The sequence below is a fragment of the Cladophialophora bantiana genome, assembly GCF_000835475.1.
Source record: "Cladophialophora bantiana CBS 173.52 unplaced genomic scaffold supercont1.5, whole genome shotgun sequence".
NCBI classification, from domain to species: Eukaryota; Fungi; Ascomycota; class Eurotiomycetes; order Chaetothyriales; family Herpotrichiellaceae; genus Cladophialophora; species Cladophialophora bantiana.
In genome coordinates this window covers 714,732-725,506 of record NW_015971579.1, presented here as the reverse complement: position 1 = coordinate 725,506, position 10,775 = coordinate 714,732, and the positions used below count along the sequence as shown (strand labels likewise).

Sequence of the window (10,775 nt, the reverse complement as noted above, 5' to 3'; positions counted from 1 at the left end):
CCCTCGACGGCTCCGACATACGACATACAGGAGGCCAGGCAAAGTGATATTTTGGACAATCTGTTTATGAGATGTCGAGACCATATTCCTCTTGTTACTCGGTACGGAGGGCCTTGCCGTTCTTGCCCCGACACGTGTCCCTATATCCTAGTCCGTATCAGTCGCTTCCACTTCCGCGAAGTGCTGGGCGATTTGGTATCGTTGTCTTCTACAACTCGTCATGCTGTCCATGTCCCGCACCGGCCGGGTTCCATGGCGCCCTCTTCCCATGCAAGATCTCCAACAGAAATTCTTCTATGTTGTCCGCCTCGATTTGTTCGACCGTCGGATATGGAAACACCTGATCCTTCCAGGCACTGTACAAGGTAAACATGGGGCAGTGGCCCCTATGCAGCCCAAGGCTTGCGGCCATGTGGCCATATTCAATGGCGTTGATGGTGACAAAGTTGACGTAGCCCTTGTACTGCTTTGCGACAGGGTGAAGCTTTCGACGGAGTGAGGCGCGGTCGGCTTCGTCGCTGACGACTATATACGCGATGAGTTTATTGGACTATTGACGTGAGGGGTCAGCATCCATCTCGCATCAGAAAAATGTTTGATGGAAATTACGCTCATGTAATTGAGTTCGTTTCGTCGAGTCAGCTCATCTATGAGGGGCTTGCCTGCATCACGGACGAAGCTCTCAATGACGGAGGGTTTTACGACGCCATGCAGAACCTCTTGATCGCCAACATCCGTCTGATAAGCAATGATAGAGGGAAGCTCTATCTTCTCTTTCGCTGCCAGTCTCTTGTCGTCCGCAATCCCAAAGACGAACTGGTCATGGAATGTCTCTGCAACCTTTGTGAACTTTGACCTCATAGAACCGTCGTCTTTCTTCAGATGTGCCACGAACGTCACACGATCTATCCCAACCAAGTCCGTAATATTTTTGACATTTACCTCCGAGACTGCTGGAAGCGAGGCGCGCATAACGAAGGAAACGATGGCAGATGCTTTGCGCGGGCCCCTGTATCGGGTCGATTCATCGGGACCACGGAAGAGGCGTATAGCAGGATAGGAATGCACTTCGTGCGCAACGCACAGGGATGGTTCCGCAGTACAGTCTATGCTCACGAGCGGATAAGTGAGTTGGGACTTCGCGGTCGCCCATTCTGAGGCAAGGGATTTGCAGGGAGCTGTCCAAGGCTGAATTCCACGTCAGGAAAAAGGATTCACGAGCCCTAAGCAGGGAGACTAGATACCACGACGACCGCTGCGAGCGTGAGACGGGTAGAGTCGAGAAGTGAATGGAACTCGGCGCTGGAGGCATGGTGCCATTGTGCATGGACTACGGCAGCCAAACTACCAAGGATGATTCGAGCAGAGACCAACATTTCCACAGAAATAGGGAGCTAAGGACATTGAAGAGATGTGAGGAATGAGTCTGATACTCTTCATGGTGTCCGCTGAGAGATGCCTTGTAAAGCTGCAGTGGTGAAACGCACGAGGGGGAGGAGTCGCTTCAAGGGGCAGAAGTAAAGGAAGGTAGCGCAGCTGTTCCATCTTCAAGAGAGCTGATTGTATACGGGGATTCACAGCCTCATCATCGTAAACTGCGGACTCTAGAAGTTTGTCGACCATTTGTGAAGGTTGGAATCTGTCCGCGCTGATGTTGACCTCCAAGATGAAGATCTTCGAGAGCTATTATCGTATCGCCAGCCTGATGTCAACCGCCGCCCATGTTGCCGCATTCAACAACCAGGCAAACTTCTCTCCAGAATGCACACACCCTCCCTACACCATCCACCTCCTCTCTTGCGATCCGCTCGTGGTTTACATAGCCAACTTCCTCACCACTTCCGAGCGCGAACACCTCCTTCAAACAAGGTAGGTCGTGTGCGCAATCCCCCCCCTAAGTTTCCTAATCTCAGGCTTACCTTCATTCACAGCTCTTCAGCTTTCATTGACTCCCAAACAGCCGACCAGGACGGTACTCAAACCCTTCGTAGCACGCGACGTTCTAAGTCTGCCACTGCTTCCCGCGATGCTGTGACACGCTGCATTGAAGAGCGCGCTCTGCGCTTTCAGGGATTTGACACCCCGCACTCACACCTTGAGCCTTTGCAATTAGTGCGATACCATGCCAACGAGACTTACGATCTTCACACGGACTGGTTCACGTCTGCGGCGCAGACGACCCGCTCGCACGGCGGGAACCGTCTGACATCGTTCTTTGCATACGTGAAAGCAAGTGCAGACATCTCCGGCGGCGGCACTACATTCCCGCTGCTGGATGCACCGAAGGACGAACGCTGGTGTGAATATATCGATTGCGACACCCCATTTGACGAAGGTGTGAAGTTTCTTCCCATTCCTGGGAACGCGGTGTTTTGGATGAATCTGGTTGGTGGCCGAGGGGACCAAAGGGTCATCCACTCGGGCAACGTGGTGACTACTGGGGAGAAGGTCGGCTTGAATATTTGGACAAGAGAGGGACCGTTGAGTCCCAAACTCACAGGAGAGGTCAACGAGTACCATGGAAATGAAGAAGAGGATGAGGAATAAGGGAATACTGAACGTCGCTGTAAATTGCAGAAAAGTAGCCCAGGTCGTCTCCGAGTCGCTGAATCGCGAATGCAAGCAACGGGCTGTGACATCAAACAGGTAAATGGAGAAATATTGTTCCGGCCGAGAAAGTGAAACGCGTTGACGCGGTATCCCCGAGTGGGGCTGCGTCGATCAGACACAAACATAGCCATATCCAGAAAAGAGACATAGGCGTATTCACAGACGCCCTCTCAAAGTACAGAATCCTATGGTATGTACAATCATGCCTGTCGCAGCACAGCCAAAAATGAGCCCCGTTACCAATGTGCAATCCCGGATCCACTCCCCTCAGCGATTTTCGTGTCGCGCAGGTCTAACAACATGAAAGGCTTCTCTCCGTCGTCTCGCCAAAGATCATGCAGCACTGCGATCTGCCCTACCTCCAAACTACCTGTTCCCAGACAGCGACCATGGCTCATCGCTCCAAGACGATCTCACCCAACTCGTCGTCTGTATCACCGGCGCTGAGGGCACGCCCTATTCCGAAGGATTATGGCGTCTCCATCTGAAAATGCCCCCGGACTATCCCAAAAGTCCTCCAAAAGCCGCCTTCCAGACCCGAATTTACCATCCAAATGTGGATCCTACGACTGGAGCGGTGTGTCTTGAGACATTGAAAAGAGATTGGGATCCCAAGTTAACTCTGAAAGACATCCTGGTCACCATATCATGCTTGTTGATTCAACCCAATCCTGACTCTGCATTAAATGCTGCTGCAGGGGCTCTCATACAAGAAAGCTACGACAGCTTTTCTACACAAGCACAGTTGATGACGAGAATTCATGCGCCCATTCCGAAGCATCTATCTGATGCTGTCCAGGAAGCGAAGCGCCGTGGGGAGGAGCCTGAGCATGGGTCAACAGAGAAACCTTCATCTTCTCGAGGAAAGTCTCTAGAGGACGACACGAAAGAGAACGAGCCGAGTGAATCAAACACAGCGTTTAACTGTGCACCAAACAGGATGAAAGACAAGCGCGCGCTCTCGGAAATAGCCTTGCCCGAAGAAAGTGACGTGCAAACTTCGTCCGAAGCAATTGAACCGAAGAGAAAGTCACCTAAAACAACGCGGGCCTCTGCGCCTGACCAGAGTAAATCAGTTTTTCCAGCCGTCTCTGGTGAACTGGAGACACATAAAAACGAACATGAAGAGCAAACCATGATGGCACAAAATAAGCCAAGTCTGCCCTGCCAATTGCCGACGTCGATATCGACCGCCGCACGAAAAATCTCGAACACGAGTGCAGCGAAGAAAAGGCTGCCGCGGATAGGCATCCGGAGACTTTGAGTTTGCGGGTTGGAAGATGTTCAGGTTGTTCTAGATCTTCTTTGTATTGGTCAGAGCGTTCAAGCGAATTCCGTGAGCACTGGTAAACGGGAGGCTCGTGTCATGTCGTTGGTATGCCACCTTGGAGTGGGACACCATGTTGCCACCGACTTGCCAGGTACGTGGCCCGGTAATTCCAGTCAAGAGGAAATGAACCATTCATAACCTGTCTGGAGTACTCGATCCTAGGTTACAGAGTAATCTGCACCCAAGATGGACTAGATTGTTTAGAGAATGCTAAATTGGCTGGTGCGGCAGGTTCATGGGGATCGTGAACCACTAAACCTTGAGAGCCCATCGAGCTTTGTCCTGCTCCGTGCTGGGTAGGCAGAATGCTGCTTTTCGTTCGCAGTACGAGGTACTCAGTACTCCGTATTCCACTCTGTAACCCCCCTCGCCCCCTTCTTCCATCCCTGAAAAGCTATAGTAAGGGATAGCGCGGGCAAGGGCGGACACCTGAAACCCAGCGCACACACCCCAGCCATCACCCACCCAACGGGCTCCAGCCTCCAATAAGACTGCAACCAGCCTCGCGCCCTACCACTTTAGGCTAGTATAGACCCACCTGATTCGCGTTTAACTGCGCGTCATTGGCGTCTTCCATCTGCAAACAAGAATAGTCGTGGCCCGCCAACATTTTTTTTCCATTTCTAGCCTTCCGCCACAGAACAAATAGAAGGCCAGAAGGGGGGTTGGCTGATATGCACATACGGCGGTTGCGGCGAAGGGGTAACATATATAGGCTCTGAGAAAGAAAAGCCGTCGCAAACATCTGGCCAGATCTCCTTCACTTCAATCAACCTCGATCCTCCTGTCTGAGTCTTTCGCCCTCCAGCAACATCAATTGTTCACCCTGTGATAAACGGACTCCCTTGCACTGATAACGTACCTGTACGCATTTCTGAGAAGAGGATTTGAGCGAACCCAAACCGCATCGGCTCCCAGTCGACAGAGCAGACAGGCCAGATTTTCGTCTACCACATCAACAAAATGTACACTTCGCAGACAACGCTTTCCTCACTCTCCCTTGCCATCGCTTTCCTCCTTCAAACGACCCGCGCAGACGTCACCATGTCAGCCGTTTCCCAGATATCAGACGGTCAGCCCCAAGGCCCAGTCGCCTCAACAAGTTTGCCTACCGAGTCTTCGACCTCGTGGTCCTCTAGCATAACCGAAGAGGTCTCATCGTGGCCGACATCGTCCTACGAGAATCCCTTCACGATCTACACTTCCATGACCAATTCCCTGGGAGTCATCACTGGCATGCCTTCGGTCGTGACGTCTCAGCCCACGCAGCCCGCCGTCATCACCAGCCAGCCCGTTTCGCCAACTCTACCCAGCTACTCGGGATACTACTACGGCAACGGATCCAGCACCACATCGGCCCAGAGTATTTCGTCCGGTCCCACGACTCTCGTGACCAGCACGGTCGGTGAGAGCCCGTACAATGGCGTTTCCACCACCTCATCAGGGACCTCCATGGCCACATTCGCCCAAGTCACTGGCGCAGCAGTCACGAACAGAGTTGCCGGTGCCTGTCTCGGTCTTCTTGTGGCTGCTCTTGGCTTCTCCTTGCTGTGAACTCCTCGGCAAATGAACCTATAAATTATTGTCCTCCTGAGGGGGAAAAGAGGAATCCTCGTCATCTAGGATGAATTTTCTAACCTCGGGGTTTGGATGCATAGCGGATGCGAATGGTGGATATTGAAAACGGCTAACATGGGAGTTGATTTCAGCCCTGAAAGTTATGACTGTAATGAGGATATGATGGAAAACAGGACTTCCAATGATGCGGAAATGGATCGTATCAATCAATGTATCACGACAGAAAAGTGCCCCGGCGTATGACACGCCATATGAACAATGTCTCTTGCGAATGGCCTAGATAGAGCAGATTGTCGCCCCATTAAGGAGGCTTTTCCAATTGAACGAATTAAACGAATGAATCAAATTTAGACATCATTCTCGATTTTCACTTCTCAGATGGTGTCGCGATTTGCGCGTCCTCTTTCTGGATCGACATAGATCTCCTGTCACTTTCTCAATTGCATTTGTGCAGGATGTCCAATACTTGACCAATTCAAACATCCATCGATCGTTACCCGACATCTTTGAAGTACTCCGTATATAGACCCACTTCACGTTCCACGACTCCTTCCCTCGGGGTCTCATCATCTCCGCCGCTTGGCACCCTGGTGGAAATGAGACTCGCGGCTGTTTGCTCCTTCGTCTAGCCTCCTTAACGAATAGCAGAACGAATGGACGCTTGCTTGCCGAAGCCGCTTTCTGGTGGTTCGCCGCCTATTCAAAGGATCCAGCAAATGGGTGAGCACTGCACTGGTCGAGGAAAGTCGCAGTAGATAGCTCTAATTGAAGCGGCCATCATTTCGGTGCCTGCAATAACTGAAAAGTATAGAATCGTGAACCGGTGTAATTCTGTCTCCGCTCGTTTGATAATCCCCCCGGTACGCCTGGGTTTCCCTCTCCCAAAGCGGAAGATTTAAATTGACGTTGCACGCATGACCATTTCAACTTTTGGACACAGCGCCTTGTTGTTTCGCCCACTCCGCAAAAGCTCTCCTCTGAGCCCTGATATCCATAAAGCCCACCCTCTCCTCCAACCCCCGAAAGGGATTCGCTCCTCCACCTTCTCGCTCAATCTGCCCCGCCCATGCGTTCCAGCTGACGGGTTTCAACGGCTCGGAGCCCAGTATAAGACCGAAACATGCAAGGAATACTGAAATCAGGGTCTCGAGCTTGATGTCGAGCGGGAGAGCGGCGTTCTTATGGAGTTTCGTGGAGAGAGTCGAGAATTCGTGGGCGGAATAGGCACTGCATCATGTTCGTCAGTCCTCGAAATCTTGACAAGCGGGTTCTGCGGCGCGCATACGCATGGAACAGGGACAGAAGTCCAACAAGGACTAGAAGGCGCGAAATTACCGACATGCTGGATCGGCCCTGTTTGTTACAGCTTTCGCAAAAGTGCACTGGCCCTGCGGAAGACGCAATGAAGTTCTGTTCGAATTGTCGGATAAACTGTGGAGCGCGGAAACAACATACTAGTTCCAAAATAGGTTCTCTCCTCGCCGCTTTTACTTTTCCAGCCTCTATTTGTCCGTCTTCTCCTCGATGTCACTAGACTCGGTAAATGTCTCTGCTCCAGAAGACCATGGCACCTTTTACTGATGTATGGCTACTCCCGTATCCGATTCAAAGCCATGCGCAGCTATCTGGATGGATCGATATCACGGTATGTGGTGATAGCGTGCTCGAGGCCGAAGGAGCCAACCCGTGAGCGGGGTTCGCCGAATTTGCCACTTCTCCCCTTTAATGGAGCGCAGACATTGCAGGTTTCTTTTCAAGTTCGGATGAACCTGCAATATTTGCGCTCTCATTTTATCACTTCCCCCAGTCTGTCAGCTTCTCCCGGCCTGATCGTCCTTTGAAGATGTTGCAGTTCGTAACGAGATTCTCGAATGATGCCCGTAAGCGATCAATTCCCCTGGCTCTCCTGCTCGAACGAGTGTCGAAAGGCGTCAGAGCAAGCCAATTCCGTTTGCTTTCGATGGCGTTAGCGGTACAACGAGACATTGGTACTAATATGCAACTCTTTGGAACACAACAGTTGGGGTTGAGAAGAGCCTTAAATTCTTACAATCGACTTCGCAAATCGCCGCAACTATCGGTTACCTGTCACCCGACGAGGCTGCCCAGTGGCTAACCGCTAAGAATCAATTTGCGCTCGGTAAGCACCTTCCACTATGGTTGACGACACCATGCATACCTTCTCTGACCAGCGGTAACTTGAAATTGTGCTCCCAAGATCTGTGACTGACGACCTCGGATGTCCAGCACGTCGGTATCTTCGCCTCCTCAAATGGATCGACTGCTGGAATCTGGCGCACAACCAGTACCAGTCCTTTCCAACAAGTAAGACGGCGAAGCAGAGACCACCGAAACAATCTCAGCCACAAGTAGCTCAAAACAACATTCATTTTCTCCTCATTGTCTCAAAGTGGTCCTTGCTCGGCATATATCTTTTCTTGGAGATGTTTACAATTGTGCGTACTCTGTCACGGCATCGCAAGTTATCTCCGATATAAGGCTGACTGAAGGTGTTTAATCCAATCAACTAGGTCGATGCTGTTCTCGGGACTTGGAGACCTTGGGCGGTGACTATGCAAACTGAAGCGTTGAAATTCTGGTTCTATGCTTTGTCAGTTTCTGTTGCCTTGGATCTATACGAACTCTTATTTGTTTACTCCGACTCCGCATCGTCTCAGAGCGACCATCCAACCAACCAGAAGGAGGCTACCTCAACCATCGTCGAAAAGACTGGTGACAAGGGTGTGGCCAATGAGCCGCCACAGTCGAAAGCAAGGCATGCTAAATCCGCAAAACGCCGCGCTGTGTACAGGCAACTGGCAATTGACAGCTGTGATTTGCTGATACCAAGTGCAGCGGTAGGCTGGCTCCAACTCGATCCCGTCACAGTTGGCGTTGCAGGGACGGTTAGTGCATTGCTCGGCGGCTCGGATGTTTGGCAACGGGTCAATGCTTGATTGGAACAGTGTAAGGACATGGGGGTGCTTTCGGTCTCTTCTTTCGCCCTTGCGGGGAACAAAGATCTTGGAACTAGATTGTTCTAAATCTAGACCCTGCATGGGGAGGAGTGCTGAAGCCGCGATACCACCATCCCTGTTTACGTCAGCCGGTTTGAACAAGGAGCTGCGTTACCTGACAACGGCGACGACCAGAAGCATTGGAAATGTGACACTATGGATCAGTGTGCATTTCACTTATATCCTAGCTTGCCTTAACGCTGAGTACGTTGGCTTTATCGGCTCTCTCAAATACAGCGAGCTCTACGTAGGAGCTGGCGTTCACTGAGTGCCGTTAGGCTTTGTTCTGCCGATTCTGACACAGCGAGATTCTGGAAGTTTGAATCTAGATTTTATTTTCCGAGTTAACTATGTAAGTTTGAAATCTTCATGCCGTAAGGGCTGACTATATTAATTTCATTATCTCATCAATCCAAGCTGGCGTAATAGCCCTCATCCTGGTTCAGCAGATAGAAGGCATCCGGCTCCGGCTGGCCGAATCCGGCGTGCCAGACAGGGCTGGGCAGGCTCATCAGGCCGCCGCCTTCTTGTGGGGTGTCGGCGAAGATGTACTCGAACGTCTTGGCCCACTGGACACGGTTGTTCAGGCCCTCGAGCCCCCACAGTTCCTGCAAGAAGTGCAGGAACGACGTGTGCGTGTAGGCCGAGTTCTCGGCGTACATGGTCCCCTGGTCGTGGATGAGCGTGTTAGGCGGGATCCAGGGGGAGATGGCGAACGCGGGCACTCGGACGCCCAGCCGTGTGTAATCGTAGGTGACGTTGTGGCCGTCGGACATGCCAGAGAAGGTGATGCCGTCTTCAGGCGCAGGGATACCTACCGGAGGAGGGACGTGGTCGGCGAAACCTCCGTGTTCGTCGAAGTTGCTGCCCCGGAGTTAGCGTCGAAGAGCGATATGTCAGGAAAGACTTGGCTTCAAGGAGGAGAGAGACCGAGAGAAACAATTCTCAAATTGGCTTCTGAGTGGAGACTTACATGATGAGGAGCCTTTCAGATTGAATATTTGTTAGCCAAGACAGTCTGCCCAAAAAAAGGGGAGAAGACGTACAGATTGTCCCAGTAGGAAGAGTTACGGAGAGCGTCGTAGAGATGCTTAATCATCAATTCTCCAGCAGCCATGTTGCTGGTCGGGTGCATGGAGTCGATGGTACAGCATTCGGGGTTGATGTACGAGAATTGCGGTAGCTCGTTGTTGGCGAGGTCCTTGTAAAATTGGTCCGCATGAACGAGTCTGTCCATGGCGTTGTCCTGGACCCACTTGTACATGTACGCATCGATGATGTCGGTTTCGTAGTAGTTTTTCCAGCTAATGTTCTTGTTGGACAAGGCCTCGAAGATGGAGACTGCACAACTCGTGCCCGTGGTGTTCATGAACCAGCCAGCGGATTGGTTGGTGTTGTCGACATAGCCGCATGTTGAACCTGAGGTTGCGAACTGTCTGTTAGGGTTGGTAGGTCCAGGGTGCTCTGCGTGGTAAGTGTCCCAGAAAGCATAGTTTTGGGCCAATGTGGAGAGTGTGGTCGCCATTTTGGGGTCATAAGCCTTGATGACAAAAGAGGAGTCTCCTGGCGTGGCGTTGTACCTTTCGGATTGTCTCTCGATGAAACCTGACATGTCAGGGACATCATCAGCTGTTGGTTGCCATTTGCGATAGATCTCGTAGCTGGTGCCCGCAAAGTTATGGTCCGGGTCTTTGAGGGGCACTTCAGCCTCGTATTTGCCGGCGCAGATCAGCAAAGGCTCGTTCCAGACCGTCCAGTTTGGGTTGGTGAACTCGTTGCAGAAAGTGATATTGCGCAAGTTGTCGATATCGTTAAAGTCCCAGTATCCAGCTATGTTGTCGAAGGAGTGGTTCTCCATCATGAGGTATACAACATGGGTGATTTTCGAGCTTAGATTTTGCCATGTTGCTGCTCGTCGGTTGACTGGGACAGCAACAGCAGAGGAGATGAGCGCGGAAGCACCCAGGAAAGAAAGAGGGGACAGCATTCTGGACAACGGGCTACTTTGTGTGGTTTTTGCGCTTGGCAGTTTTCCAAAGGAGGAGGCAGAGCACTTACTTTTATGCCTTCTATCTCATGCATTAAAGAGACAAATTTTCCCTCAGCGGCGTTCCCCCGGACGGTGTTTACCGCTGGTAGTCAATATGATGCTATAACCTCCCATCCCAGGTGTCGTGCAGAGGTCAAACAGCCAATGCTGTGTATCCTCGTCGACACGTTCCTTTGGCATTCGGACAGCG

The 10,775-nt window shown here is 51.6% G+C and overlaps 7 protein-coding genes across 7 annotated transcripts; 4 read left to right on the top strand and 3 right to left on the bottom strand.

The window, feature by feature from the left end:
• Window positions 1-208: 208 nt before the first annotated feature.
• On the bottom strand, window positions 209-972 carry Z519_03854 (uncharacterized protein; the record flags this gene model as incomplete). The annotated part of the gene is made up of 2 exons (XM_016761601.1): window positions 209-550; window positions 610-972. The coding sequence occupies 2 exons, from the start codon at window positions 970-972 to the stop codon at window positions 209-211; spliced, it is 705 nt and encodes a 234-aa protein (XP_016621939.1).
• A 694-nt stretch (window positions 973-1,666) lies between these two features.
• Z519_03853 (uncharacterized protein) lies at window positions 1,667-2,547 on the top strand (the record flags this gene model as incomplete). The annotated part of the gene is made up of 2 exons (XM_016761600.1): window positions 1,667-1,869; window positions 1,932-2,547. The coding sequence occupies 2 exons, from the start codon at window positions 1,667-1,669 to the stop codon at window positions 2,545-2,547; spliced, it is 819 nt and encodes a 272-aa protein (XP_016621938.1).
• A 265-nt stretch (window positions 2,548-2,812) lies between these two features.
• Z519_03852 (uncharacterized protein) lies at window positions 2,813-3,874 on the top strand (the record flags this gene model as incomplete). The annotated part of the gene is made up of 2 exons (XM_016761599.1): window positions 2,813-2,854; window positions 2,918-3,874. 2 exons carry the CDS (start codon window positions 2,813-2,815, stop codon window positions 3,872-3,874), a joined length of 999 nt encoding a protein of 332 aa, XP_016621937.1.
• Window positions 3,875-4,984: 1,110 nt separating this feature from the next.
• Z519_03851 (uncharacterized protein) lies at window positions 4,985-5,494 on the top strand (the record flags this gene model as incomplete). The annotated part of the gene is made up of 1 exon (XM_016761598.1): window positions 4,985-5,494. The coding sequence occupies one exon, from the start codon at window positions 4,985-4,987 to the stop codon at window positions 5,492-5,494; it is 510 nt and encodes a 169-aa protein (XP_016621936.1).
• Window positions 5,495-6,441: 947 nt separating this feature from the next.
• On the bottom strand, window positions 6,442-6,859 carry Z519_03850 (uncharacterized protein; the record flags this gene model as incomplete). Its single annotated transcript, XM_016761597.1, has 2 exons — window positions 6,442-6,745; window positions 6,804-6,859. 2 exons carry the CDS (start codon window positions 6,857-6,859, stop codon window positions 6,442-6,444), a joined length of 360 nt encoding a protein of 119 aa, XP_016621935.1.
• A 1,232-nt stretch (window positions 6,860-8,091) lies between these two features.
• Window positions 8,092-8,475, top strand: Z519_03849 (uncharacterized protein; the record flags this gene model as incomplete). Its single annotated transcript, XM_016761596.1, has 1 exon — window positions 8,092-8,475. One exon carries the CDS (start codon window positions 8,092-8,094, stop codon window positions 8,473-8,475), a length of 384 nt encoding a protein of 127 aa, XP_016621934.1.
• A 467-nt stretch (window positions 8,476-8,942) lies between these two features.
• Window positions 8,943-10,522, bottom strand: Z519_03848 (uncharacterized protein; the record flags this gene model as incomplete). The annotated part of the gene is made up of 2 exons (XM_016761595.1): window positions 8,943-9,399; window positions 9,582-10,522. 2 exons carry the CDS (start codon window positions 10,520-10,522, stop codon window positions 8,943-8,945), a joined length of 1,398 nt encoding a protein of 465 aa, XP_016621933.1.
• Between the last annotated feature and the right edge of the window lie 253 nt (window positions 10,523-10,775).